Source organism: Nerophis lumbriciformis, linkage group LG12, assembly GCF_033978685.3.
Source record: "Nerophis lumbriciformis linkage group LG12, RoL_Nlum_v2.1, whole genome shotgun sequence".
NCBI lineage: Eukaryota > Metazoa > Chordata > Actinopteri > Syngnathiformes > Syngnathidae > Nerophis > Nerophis lumbriciformis.
The window spans coordinates 21656847-21671809 of record NC_084559.2 but is presented as its reverse complement, the minus strand read 5'-3'; the positions used below and the strand labels follow the sequence as shown (position 1 = coordinate 21671809).

General features: G+C 41.3%; 1 protein-coding gene across 2 annotated transcripts in view; it reads left to right on the top strand.

The window, feature by feature from the left end:
- Nucleotides 1-14963, top strand: part of LOC133623099 (transmembrane protein 132C) — a 397905-nt gene that overhangs the window by 247765 nt on the left and 135177 nt on the right. For both annotated transcript variants that reach the window (XM_061986091.2, XM_061986092.1), the window contains one exon: nucleotides 13918-14101. In XM_061986091.2, the coding sequence (XP_061842075.1) occupies nucleotides 13918-14101 (184 nt within the window). The remainder of the gene's footprint in view (nucleotides 1-13917; nucleotides 14102-14963) is intronic.

The following is a 14963-nucleotide window of genomic DNA, read 5'->3' as shown; positions in this document are numbered from 1 at the left end:
GGATGGATGAAGAAAAGATGAGCGAGTGGTTAAGGGAAGTTTACGCGAAGAGGCCGGGTGGCTTTTTTCACGCAGCTCCGTCCATGTTGATATACGACTCCATGCGCGCCCACATCACGCTGGTTTTTAATATATTATTAAAGTTTGACTGACCTATCTGACTGTTTTTTTGACATTCCCTTTAGCGCAGTTAGATGCGGCTTATAACACGGGGCGGCTTATAGGTGGACAAAGTTTTGAAATATGCCGTTCATTGAAGGCGCGGTTTATAACCCAGGGTGGCTTATGGTGCGGAAAATACGGTAACCTTGCTGCTGCCCTCTTGGCCAGGTCTCCCTTGGAAAAGAGATCTTTGATCTCAATGGGATTTTACCTGGTTAAATAAAGGCTAATAATAATAATAACAATGACAGCATACCTGTAGAGGTCCTGAGAGAGAACAAGGACATTATGCATCCCCATCGCTACAAGTTGTTAACTGTATACTGGAGTCAGGGTGAAATACCTCACAACATGAGAGACTCCAACATCATAACACTCTGCTCGAACAAAGGTGACAAGGGAGACTGCAACAATTATATAGAAGAGTATATTTGCCGAGCATAACAGGCACTCACACGGATCATCTTGAAATGCCTCCAGAAACTGGCTGATCGAGTCTTCCCAGATAGCTAATGCCGGTTCAGGTCAGAGCGCTCAACTATGAACACGATCTTCTCTCTCCGACAGTTGCAAGAAAAGTGCAGCGAGTAAAACTTATCTCCTCACGTAGCTTTCGTCGACCTAACGAAAGCATTTGACACAGTTAGTAGACACAGTTAGTAGATCGGGCCTGTACATGGTGCTTCAAAAAGTCAGATGTCCGCCTACTCTACTCAAACTCGATGTCTTTCCATGATGAGATGAAAGCGACAGCACTTCTGGTCGGATTCACCTCAGAAAGTTTTGAGATAAAAATGGAAGTTAAAGGGGAACATTATCACAATTTCAGAATGGTTAAAACCATTAAAAATCAGTTCCCAGTGGCTTATTATATTGTTCGAAGATTTGTTTTAAAAATTTTACCCATCACGCAATATCCCTAAAAAAAAGCTTCAAAGTGCCTGATTTTAACCATCGTTATAAACACCCGTCCATTTTCCTGTGACGTCACATAGTGAAGCCAACACAAACAAACATGGCGGAAAGAACAGCAAGCTATAGCGACATTAGCTCGGATTCAGCCTCGGATTCAGGCTCGGATTTCAGCGGCTTAAGCGATTCAACAGATTATGCATGTATTGAAACGGATGGTTGTAGTGTGGAGGCAGGTAGCGAAAACGAAATTGAAGAAGAAACTGAAGCTATTGAGCCATATCGGTTTGAACCGTATGCAAGCGAAACCGACGAAAACGACACGACAGCCAGCGACACGGGAGAAAGCGAGGACGAATTCGGCGATCGCCTTCTAACCAACGATTGGTATGTGTTTGTTTGGCATTAAAGGAAACTAACAACTATGAACTAGGTTTACAGCATATGAAATACATTTGGCAACAACATGCACTTTGAGAGTGCAGACAGCCCAATTTTCATCAATTAATATATTCTGTAGACATACCCTCATGTCAGCAGGCCAGGGAAGCTAGGGTCGATATTCTTCTCTTGATCATCTTCAGGACGGTGTGAGCCAAGACATCCAGGGGGGTTTAGCTCGCTCGTCTGCGGGAACAAACTGCCGCCATTGCTTGCCGTGCTAGGGAGGTCCTTTGTCCCTGAATTGCTCACACACTCCGGCAGATTCAATGGGGGTCTGGCGGCAGATTTCTTTGACTTTATCGTTAGAAATGCATCTCGTTTGAGTGTCGCAGGATATCCACACATTCTTGCCATCTCTGTCATAGCATAGCTTTCGTCGGTAAAGTGTGCGGAACAAACGTCCAATTTCTTGCCACTTTCGCATCTTTGAGCAACTGGTGCAACTTGAATCCGTCCCTGTTCGTGTTGTTACACCCTCCGACAACACACCGACGAGGCATGATGTCTCCAAGGTATGGAAAACAGTCGAAAAAACGGAAAATAACAGAGCTGATTTTACTCGGTGTTTGAGAAAATGGCGGATTGCTTCCCGATGTGACGCCACGTTGTGACGTCATCGCTCCGAGAGCGAATATTAGAAAGGCGTTTAATTCGCCAAAATTCACCCATTTAGAGTTCGGAAATCGGTTAAAAAAATATATGGTCTTTTTTCTGCAACATCAAGGTATATATTGACGCTTACATAGGTCTGGTGATAATGTTCCCCTTTAAAGAAAAAAATTATGTAAACAAAACACTGCCATGTATTTACTGTTGTTTGCTCAGGTAGCAACAATGAAATTACAAAGAAAGAAAGCAAGCAAGCTGTGCATCAAGTAGAGGTGTTATAACACCACAGTAACACAAGTGCAAGATACAATTAAGTGTCACCACGTAAACTTAACAGCAGATGGACCTTTTCATTATCTTCACTTTACTTTGTAACAGTTTCTCAGTGCGTACAACACAGGTTTCAAAGTCCTGGCTTGAAAGACAATTTGAAAATGTTTTATTTGAATTTGCTTAATGCCCGGTGACCACTTACGGGTCGTAATGTCACTTCAGAAATGTGAATTATCATGTACCATATTTTTCGGACTATAAGTCGCAGTTTTTGTCATAGTTTGGCCGGGGGTGCGACTTATACTCAGGAGCGACTTATGTGTGCAATTATTAACACATTACCGTAAAATATCAAATAATATTATTTAGCTCATTCACGTAAGAGACTAGACGTATAAGATTTCATGGGATTTAGCGATTATGAGTGACAGATTGTTTGGTGAATTATCATGTACCATATTTTTCGGACTATAAGTCGCAGTTTTTGTCATAGTTTGGCCGGGGGTGCGACTTATACTCAGGAGCGACTTATGTGTGCAATTATTAACACATTACCGTAAAATATCAAATAATATTATTTAGCTCATTCACGTAAGAGACTAGACGTATAAGATTTCATGGGATTTAGCGATTATGAGTGACAGATTGTTTGGTAAACGTATAGCATGTTCTATATGTTATAGTTATTTGAATGACTCTTACCATAATATGTTACGTTAACATACCAGGCACGTTCTCAGTTGGTTATTTATGCTTCATATAACGTACACTTATTCAGCCTGTTGTTCACTATTCTTTATTTATTTTAAATTGACTTTCAAATGTCTATTCTTGGTGTTGGGTTTTATCAAATAAATTTCCCCAAAAAATGCGACTTATACTCCAGTGCGACTTATATATGTTGTTTTCCTTCTTTATTATGCATTTTCAGCCGGTGCGACTTATACTCCGGAGCATACTTGCCAACCTTGAGACCTCCAATTTCGGGAGGTGGGGGGTGGGGGCGGGGGGCGTGGTTGGGGTGGGGGCGTGGTTAAGAGGGGAGGAGTATATTTACAGCTAGAATTCCCCAAGTCAAGTATTTCTCATATATATATATATATATATATATATATATATATATATATATATATATATATATATATATATAATATATATATATATATATCCCCGCGACCCCGAAGGGAATAAGCGGTAGAAAATGGATGGATGGATGGATGGATGGATATATATATATATATATATATATATATATATATATATATATATATATATATATAAGAAATACTTGACTTTCAGTGAATTCTAACTATAAATATATAGTTATTTCATTTATATATATATATATATATATATATATATATATATATATATATATATATATATATATATATATATATATATATATATATATATAAGAAATACTTGACTTTCAGTAAATTCTAACTATAAATATATAGTTATTTCATTTATATATATATATATATATATATATATATATATATATATATAGATATATAGATATACATATATATATATATATATATATATATATATATATATATATATATATATATATATATATATATATATATATATATATAATAAAATAAATACTTGAATTTCAGTGTTCATTTATTTACACATATACACACACATAGCCCTCATCTAGTCATTGTTGGGTTAAGGGTTGAATCGTCCATCCTTGTTCTATTCTCTGTCACTATCTTTCTAACCATGCTGAACACCCTCTCTGATGATGCATTGCTGTGTAGCACGCACAAAAGTGCTTTCATCAAATACACTAGATGGCAGTATTGTCCTGTTTAAGAGTGTCACAACATTGCTGTTTACGGCAGACGAACTGCTTTACTGTAGACGAAAACATGACTACTGTTGTTGTGTGTTGTTCCCGCCTGGGAGGACGTTAATGAAACTGCCTAACAATAAACCCACATAAGAAACCAAGAACTCGCCCTCGATCATTCTACAGTTATAATGATTGGGCAGGCACGTTGTTTATATTGTGGGAAAGCGGACTCAGGTCCGCATGGAGCTGGAGGGGGCGTGGCCTCCAGCTCCGCCTGAATTTCGGGAGATTTTCGGGAGAAAATTTGTCCCGGGAGGTTTTCGGGAGAGGCGCTGAATTTCGGGAGTCTCCTGGAAAATCCGGGAGGGTTGGCAAGTATGCTCCGGAGCGACTTATACTCCGAAACATACGGTAATATGTTCACAATGTTTCAGTGTGAGCGTATCACCACAGGCACAGTGGTATTCATATTCAAAGATTCCAGTTCAGTCCAGCATTCTGCATTTTACTCTTGTGTGGAATATGTTAATATTAAGTCTTTGTTTTATGTTTTGTCAACCATCACCATGCTCTTCTCGTCTGATTCCTTCCTTCATTCCAATTCTTTCTAGGTTTGAGGCCAGCTACGGTATTTAACCTCGAAGTCTGCGAACCACCCGAGTGTCTTTTCATTGCCTGCCCTGCAGTTGTTGGCCGAGCGTCAGTTTTAGTCAAACTACAGCTATTTCTCAGATAATTATCAGGCGAAGGCCAAATGCATGGCACTCATTCACAAGCCCTTTGTTGCTAATTCAATTAGACCCCGCGCTGCAGTGACAACGAAATTAACACTTTCCCGAAGAGACCTTGGGATTTGCAAACTAGATGGAAGGATGTTGTTCTCAGAATTCAATATGGGTCCCTGTGCATGACTAATACTCAGACCAGGTTCCATTTAATGAAATATATCGATAAGGGTCAAGGCAGGACATCTGATTCAACATTTGTTGGTCACCTAGTTTTACTGCCAACAGCTTTGGGTTTTAAAACACAACATAATGAACCGTTTCCCTTTGTATAAACTGAATTTATGGTAGCAACAGATGTGTGCATTGGGACTAAACAACGTTTTAAAACAGCATGACTCGGCATTGGTTTGAGCAGGGTTGTCAAACATGGCCTGCGAGATGATATTGCCAAGTGTAAAATTGTGCTGTGTTTTTAAATGAATGAAACTGCTGTTCTAAATGTGTCCACTGGATGTCGCAATAGCAATTCTGTAAGGCAAGCAAATAGCAAGAGGTACACGGTAAAGCAGGGATGCGACTCCTCCCCCTCGATCCAACGTAAAACAAACAGGAGTAAAATAAACAATTGGTAACCCGACTTAAAATGCTGCAATTATTGTCTTCTGTGCACATTTAAAGGAAGTGAACAGTGTGTGATTTACTGCAATACCGTCAGTCTTTCAAGTTTTTATTTTTGGTTTGTTGAAATTGTTCACACATTTCACAGATTAGTTTTTCTATCCATACACAGTGATGCCCTAGAAGGCAGGGAGTGACTCAACCCTCTTGAAAAGTTTCTACCTCAGTTTGTATGGTTTGTTGAGTTAGCACAGGATTAACATGTGGAAATGACAAATGAGGTAGTTGATCCATACCATGAGAGTTTTTCCATCCATCAATCCATATTCTTCCGTTTATCCGAGGTTGGGTCGCGAGGGCAGCAGCCTAAGTAGGGAAGCCCAGACTTCCCTCTCCACAGCCACTTCGTCCAGCTCTTCCCGGAGGATCCCTAGGCGTTCCCAGGCCAGCCTGGAGACATAGTCTTCCCAACGTGTCCTGGGTCTTCCCCGTGGCCTCCTACCGGTCGGACGTGTCCTAAACACCTCCCCAGGGAGGTGTTCGAGTGGTATCCTGACCAGATGCCCGGACCACCTCACCTGGCTCCTCTCGACGTGGAGGAGCCGCGGCTTTACCTTGATCTCCTCCCGGATGACAGAGCTTCTCACCCTATCTCTAAGGAAACTAATTTTGGCCGCTTGTACCCGTGATCTTGTCCTTTCGGTCATAACCCAAAGCTCATGACCATAGGTGAGGATGGGAACGTAGATCGACCGGTAAATTGAGAGCTTTGCCTTCCGGCTCAGCTCCTTCGTCACCACAACGGATCGATACAGCGTCCGCATTACTGAAGACGCCGCACCGATCCGCCTGTCGATCCCACAATCCACTCTTCCCTCACTCGTGAACAAGACTCCGAGGTACTTGAACTCCTCCACTTGGGGCAGGGTCTCCTCCCCAACCCGGAGATGTCACTCCACCCTTTTCCGGGCGAGAACCATGGACTCAGACTTGGAGGTGCTGATTCTTCAGAGCTTCAGAGTTTTTATTTATGCTTTATTTTGTTTTGTGTTTAATCCTAGATGGGCTGTGACAAAGTTTTAATTGCTTTGTAAAAACACTGAGATGAAGTCTAAGTTCATTGTGTTCTTCGTGGTGTTTTTGAAACGGCACCAATTATTTTCCTCATAATTTTCAACTAACTTGGAGTGTTTTGTCAAGAAGATGATTTGTAATATGTACATTTTCAGAATGTGCCCATGTGGAAAATACATTTTACTCCATGTGGCCCCTGAGCTAAAATGAGTTGGACACCCCTAGTTTAGAGCATAATCTCTCCGTTTAGCTCTTTTTGACTCTGTGACATGCTATTTAAAAAAAGGTTAAAGGTACAGCTTTTTAATTATCATTTTATTAGGTTCTTAATTTTTATTCTGTTATGTTCCTATTTTATTTATTGTCATTATTACTACTATTATCTCACTATTTACGTTTTTATTTATTTATTATTTAAATTAATTGTTTACATATGTTTCAGAATAAATTAGATTGTGTGTGTTTTGTTGTTCTCCAGTGTGGACGCCTTAAAGGTGGTGTTTTTCCTCAATTTTCAGTGCCATGCCATGTCTTGTTATTGTCAATAGTGGTGTGTGTTGGTGTAAATCACTTTGTGTTGCCTGTGCGTGAAAAGTACTAACATCTTTGAATAAAGTTTGATTGATTGATGGATTGATAGGAATGGAGTTGTGTGCATCATACTGGGAGGTATTTTTTTTTAATATGTCTCATAAGAGTTCTTTGCTTAGGTGACATTGGACCTTAAGCTTAATTTTTTATTATTATTTTTTTGTAACTATCATGCATTCTTGTCCGAAATAGTAAGAAATTAGGATGATTCACACATTTGTATTATAAATATATCAGTGTCCCCTCAAGAAAACATGTTTGAGTGACAGGGCATGAAAACAAATGTATCTAGTGATTATTTTATTCAATTTGTCAGCATCGTTGCATCCCTAGTTTTAATGATGTTGTTAACCTCACTGTTATTCACGTCAGTTAGTGTACATGTTAAGATATTTATCTGTCAACATTAATGCAAAAAAAACAAAACACTTGTTTAAAGAAAGTGTGACCAGGTCGAAATCAGAAATGTGCTTGCGAGAACTCATATCTGCATTTTCATTGCATCTATTTTTGGGTGCACATTCCATGTCACTGTCGAGAACTCTCTCACACGAGCTATGAAGTGATGGACCTTTACTAATGCAAATCTTTTAAAGGCCAAAACTGATCATTTACTGTTCACTACAACACATTGCACTACATACTTGGAATATATCAGTAAATTATATACATATGTTTAAATAAAAACTGCTCTGATATAGTGAATTTAAACTAATTATTGTTGACATTTTTTTCGATACGTATCTTGACATCCAGGGCGTCCACATGCTAGGCCAATTGTAGCATGCTCGAGCCCGGAAGTCTAAAGTCTGGTACGTTTGGCTACCGTGAGTGTACTGATTTGTTCTTAGGCGTCACAACCATCCCCTCTTTTTATTATTTTTATTTTAAGCTCCCCCTGAATGACATAGCTTCTCACCCTATTTCTACGAGAGAGCCCCGCCACCCAACGAAGGAAACTAATTTCAGCCGCCTGTACCCGTAATCTTGTCCTTACGGTTATTACCCAAGCTCATGACCATAGGTGAGGACGGGAATGTAGATCGACCGGCAAATTGAGAGCGTTGCCTTTCAGCTCAGCTCTTTCTTCACCACTACGGATCACTGCAGATGCCGCACCGATCTGCCTGTCTATCTCACGATCCAGTCTTCCCTCACTCCTGAACAAGACTCCGAGGGTTGGGCCAAGATCTCTTCCCCAACCCGTAGATGGCACACCACCCTTTTCCGGGCGAGAACCATGGACTCGGACTTGGAGGTGTTGATTCTCATCCCAGTCGCTTCACACTCGATCCAGTGAGAGTTGTAGATCCTGGCCAGATGAAGTCAGCAGGACCACATCTACAAAAAGCAGAGACCTAATCCTGCAGCCACCAAATCGGTCCCCTTCAATGCTCTGACTGTGCGGAGAGATTCTGTCAATAAAAGTTGTAAATGGAATCGGTGACAAAGGGCAACCCTGGTGGAGTCCAACCCTTACTAGAAAGGAGTCCGACTTACTGCCAGCAATGCGGACCAAGCTCTGACACTGATCATACAGGGAGTGGACCACCACAATCAGTCTCTGAGCACTCCTCACAGGACTTCCTGAGGGGCATGGTCGAAAGCCTTCTCCAAGTCCATAGAGCACATGTAGACTGGTTGGGCAAACTCACATGTATCCTCAAGGATTCTGCTGAGATTGTTTCGCTGGTCCACAGTTGCACGATCAGGACGAAGTCCGAGGTTCGATTGTCCGGCATAGCCTCTTCTCCAGTATCCTTGAATAGACCTTTCCGGGACGGCTGAGGACTGTAACCCCACGATAATTGGAGCACACCCTCCGGTTCCCCTTCTTAAAGAGAGGAACCATCACCCCGGTCTGCCAATTCAGAGGCAACGTCCCCGATGTCCACGGAATGCTGCAGAGTCTCGTCAACCAAGACAGCCAATGTCAAATAAGTGCCAATGTCAAATAAGTTAGAGGGGACTTTTCAGAACAGCCTGACATGTCAAAACAAGAAGTGGAGAATGAAAATAAGAACGCAGGACAGGAAGAATAACTAAACTACAGGAGACAATACCCAAACTTTCATGCGGGAATATGACTATGAATTCCGACTTTAAAATGAGCAAGTATGGCACAATAATTTTACATTGCACAGTTTAAAATACGCTTTTCCGTTTGTGTTATATTGAGCAGAGCAAAGAGAATGCATGTCTTGGAGAAAGTAGGCCATCCGGGCCTGACATAGGTTTATAGTGACTGTGGAGTGCTTACAGGTTTATTTCCTGACATGACATTTTTTTGACAAACCTCCTGGCTTTCGCTGGTCTGCGAGCAGAGATCATCATCTGTCACGTTTGCAGCGCCGTGGAGCACTTATATAAGACGTGGATGTCGCACAAGCGCTTGCTCTTCTCTAATCGCTACGCTGTTATGAAATGTGACACAACTTCTTTGCATGTGATTTTTATTATTCATACACTTCCTGTTGGAGGCGAAACACTGTTTTCCATGTTCCGCTGCATAAGAGAGCTTTCACTATCTTAAAATAGGCCTGAACAGTAGGAGAATCATGTGAAATTAGTGTTAGATTTATGTGAATATAAAAGAGCAAAACAGTGTATTTTATTCATCATTTCCCTGTCCTAAGTCTCTATTTATAATTTACATCGTTACAAAGTACATTTGCACACTTGTCTTCCCAAGACGTTCCAAATATGCATTTCCTCTCTTCAAGACATTGACATTTTGTTTGCCTGACACAAAAGTACACCCCAAAGTACTTTTTTTGTGTCTTGTTTTTACTTCTCAATTTGTCACATGTTTATTTTCACACCAATGCGTCGCATATAATTATGCAAAGTATTCATTTTCTCTCCTAACATGCTTGTATTAGGGTCACTGAAAATAAAAACAAAAACAACTACAATAATATCGCAGGAATAAAGTTGGAATATTATAAGGAAAATAGAGAATACATATGTATCATTACAAGCATAACTGTATTGAAGTATTATTTTCACAAACAATTCTTATTTTAATGTTATTTATTGTCGGATTCGCAATATCTTGAAAGACAGTTTGAAGGAAAGGATTTTTTATTTACCATAACGACCAATTTGTTTTGGATAACGAGGGCTCCAAACCAGGATGTGGACCATGTCTTTTATTCTACAGCAGATGTCATCATCATTTTAGGACTCATGTCAAACATTCTGAGTCGGAGGAGAAAAGAAAGTTTGATGTAGTTTATTTATTTGTATTCCCAAGTTTTTCGAGGAGCTGATAGGATAATATTTTCCACCTTAAAGCAAAGTGGAATTCATAGGGAGTCTAAACTCTCTATTCACTACGTTCTGTTCAAGGACAAAACACAATGAATACTCACCGTGGTTGTATTCTTCCAAATACTTATACACAGTATGTGTATTTGGTTTCGATGGTGAGAATAGGTGCCAGGAAGGACCAGCAATGAGGGAAAAAGCATGTGAACAGAGGGACAATTGAGAGAGAATGCATCAGACTTTGTAGGGCTTGGTCTTCTCTCAAGACCTGGTATTGCGACTGTTAGTATTTACTCCATTTATAGAATAAATTATTAATCTTCAATTGTAGTCTTCAGACAAGCCTTTAGAACAAAATAACCGGGTAGGATTTTAGCCTTTTACCAGGGGAGATTCAAACAGAGACAACTTTTCACAAAACTACTGGGATTGCTGTAATATGCTAATTTATATTGAAACAGATTAAAAGTTCTTAATTATAGTTTTTTTTTTTAAATTATTTTTGTTTTCATTCTGCTTCTTGTAACAAGATGTGATTTAGTCCTGTAATGCCCTGAATGATGTTATGTATTTATGTATGAAATGCACCTGTCACGACGGAGTGTTCACAGCTTACTGCGGGGTTCGTTCTCCCGAAATGCAGACGGGCCACTCCGGACATGGCGTGCAGGTTGGAACATGATTTATTCCTCAAAATATCAAAGTAATACAAAAAAACGGAAAACAAGTACTCGAAGCTAATGCTACTATTTAGCATGGACTATGGACAAGAAATAATCACGTAACTTTGGCATGAAACAAATAACTTACGTAGCAGGTTGCATGGAGCAATCAATGACGCCAGGCCGACTGACCGGCAAAGGCAGGCTTAAATAATGCCTCTGATTAGTGCTCTGGAAGCAGGTGAGCGGGCGAAAACTAATCAGAGACAGGTGGAAATGATAAGTAACCGTGATAACTAAAACAAACAAGGGTGTACAAAAACAGGAACAATGGAGTCCAAAACTAACAGAACATAACAAAACATGATCCGGACCACGGATCATGACAGTATCAGCCATTTGACACGCATGTAGCGATGGGGACCGAATTCAGTACAATAATCGGCACCCACCAAATTCCGTCGGTACCACCGGCAATTTGAGGTGCAGGCAGCATACCCCTTCCCCTTCGAGCTGTCCTGGATGAAATTAAATTCTTTTTTCCAATCATTTTGGAACTTGCAAGCGTATTTCTTCTTCTTACTCGTCGTCGCCATGTCTCTTCTTAGTTCTTCTGCTTCGTCTCCTTCTTGTTGTGTATGCAGTTGTGCACCGAGCTCCAAAAGCCGTAGATGTTATTGTAGCGTCATGGAAGAGTTAGTGCTGCAAGGGGTTCTGGGTATTTGTTCTGTTGTGTTTATGTTGTGTTACGGTGCGGATGTTCTCCTGAAATGTGTTTCTCATTCTTGTTTGGTGTGGGTTGACAGTGTGGCGCATATTAGTAACAATGTTAAAGTTGTTTATACGGCCACCGTCAGTGTGACATGTATGGCTGTTGACCAAGTATGCTTTGCATTCACTTGTGTGTGTGTGCGAGTGCTTGAAATTAACGCTATCATTAAACCATTTAAAAGATCATACAACGTGTCAGCATTTCTTGACATCTTCGAGTAAAGACCATTGTTAAAACCGTCCAACGCTACATTATGTGACTGGGCCGGCACGCTGTTTATATGGAGGAAAAGTGGACGCCTGGACAGCATGCGGCTGTTAAGGGGTGAAGGTTTCAGGTGAGAGAGGACGCTAAAGGCAGTGCCTTTAAGGCACGCCCCCAATATTGTTGTCCGTGTGGAAATCGGGAGAAATTCAAGAGAATGGTTGCCCCGGGAGATTTTGGGAGGGGCACTGAAATTCGGGAGTCTCCCGGGAAAATCGGGAGGGTTGGCAAATATGGCCCATTCTCACATGCATTGCTAAAATATATTTTCCAATCCCCTCCTGTTTACGGCTCATCTTTTCGGTCCCCGGGCTATATTTAAACGCATTGAACAACAAGGATTTATATCACTGTGGGGAGTTTTACTATCAGACTCTGGCTTAATTCGAGGTGGTTGTTGATCGTACCGAAGCACGCTGTCAGTTATGGCAAACAAAGGCACTACCGACAAGAGTCAGCCAAGACGACGTCAGGTGAAAATCACTGAGATTTTTCAATAATCGGTCAAATTATAGTGTGGGAGAAATATAAAATTGGCCCTAGTGTGTGAATGCGAGTGTGAATGTTGTCTGTCTATCTGTGTTGGCCCTGTGATGAGGTGGCGACTTGTCCAAGGCATACTTGCCAACCCTCCCGATTTTCCCGGGAGACTCCCGAATTTCAGTGCCCGTCCCGAAAATCTCCCGGGGCAACCATTCTCCCGAATTTCTCCCGATTTCCACCCGGACAACAATATTGGGGGCGTGCCTTAAAGGCACTGCCTTTAGCGTCCTCTCTCACCTAAAAAGGAGACTATTATATATGTCTCCGTTATCCATAGGTTTATCTATAACCCACAAAGTAGGCAGGCACGGAGCTATTTCTCAGCGTGTGTTTATTCCAGCCGGCACGTTAATACACTGACACACAGCATCCGGATTCCCATCATGCATTGCTTCAAAACTACAGCAAGTAGTAATGTCCAAAAAAAATAACAGAGACGAAGCAGAAGAACGAAGAAGAGACATGGCGACGACGAGTAAGAAGAAGAAGTGCGCTTGCAAGTTCCAAAATGATTGGAAAAAATAATTTCAGTTCATCCAGGACAGCTCGAAGGGGAAGGGGTATGCTGCCTGCACATTTTGTAGATCAGACTTTTCCATTGAACACGGTGGCTGAACGGATATACTCATTCATGAACGGATTATTTATATATATATATAAAAGAAATACTTGAAAATATATACACGCCCCGCTACAACCTCCCCCCAACCTCAACCCTGACCCACATCTCCCGAATTCGGAGGTCTCAAGGTTGGCAAGTATGGTCCAAGGTGTACCCCGCCTTCCGCCCGAATGCAGCCGAGATAGGCTCCAGCACCCCCTGCAACCCCGAATGGGACAAGCGGTAGAAAATGGATGGATGGAGAAACATAATATAGATATGAAATAATTCCACAATGCAGTACAATGTCCAGAGAAGTAAACACAAAATGACTTTACATTTTGAAGAATCCTTCTTAATAAAAGAAAGCCAAAGAAACCTCTATCAGCCTCTTCTATGTTGCACGATTGCGCCAAGTAAAATTCCTAGTTTGTGAACCCGTTCTCAAACAATGGCAATAAAAACTCTTCTGATTCTGATTCTTCTGATACTGATTCTGTTTGCCATCAGTTAGTGCACACTCTAAGCTCATCATTTGTATCAAAGCAATCCGCTTCATCATTAACTGGTGCAATCTTTTCTAGGGATGACATGGGAGTTCAGAGGGTGCTGCAGGTGGATCTAAAAATGGAGAGTTTCCCTGAGCTGCCGGGCAGCCGCTGGATGGCGTGGCAGGTGGAGTACCCGGCCAGCTCTGCAACACAGGAGGCTGACACCGAGATCACATTGGCACAAGAGGATGTGGCGGGCATCGTACCATTGGCTATGGTAGGTGACCATGCGGGGATACTACAGAGCTACACACACATTCAGTCGAACCTCTTAAATTGAATGATTCAATACTTTTTTTTTTAGGAAAAATACTAAAATGTTGCCGTATTTTTCTCAAAAATCGACAGTGCGCCTTATAACCATGTACGGAATAATTCTGGTTGTGCTTACCGGCCTCGAAGCTATTATATTTGGTACACGGTGTAATGATGAGTGTGACCAGTAGATGGCAATCACACATAAAAGATACCTGTAGACTACAAGATGACGCCAGTAAACAACACCAAAACTTGACATGTTCCATTGAGAATATAGAACCTTACACACAGCGTTCAAAAATCTGTCAAAATGTTTTTAGTACGACTTCGGTAAGCTACGAAGCCGCAACGCTTGATGGATTGTCGTAACATTACAGCTACCGTAGTCAGAAGTACTCAACATGCGGGTCTTACTATGGTGTGTGTATAAGGGCCGCAAAATGGCACCTATTAGCAGTAGAGATGTAGAGATCGGCAGGCCGATATTATCGGCCGATAAATGCTTTAAAATGTAATATCGGAAATTATCCGTATCGGTTTCAACCTCCCGATTTTCCCGGGAGACTCCCGAATTTCAGTGCCCCTCCCGAAAATCTCCGGGTCAACCATTCTCCCGATTTCCGCCCGGACAACATTATTGGGAGCGTGCCTTAAAGGCACTGCCTTCAGCGTCCTCTACAACCTGTCGTCACGTCCGCTTTTCCTCCATACAAAGCGTGCCGGCCAAGCCACATAATATATGCAGTTTTTACACACACATAAGTGAATGCCATGCATACTTGATCAACACACTAAGGGTGGCCGTATAAACAACTTTAACA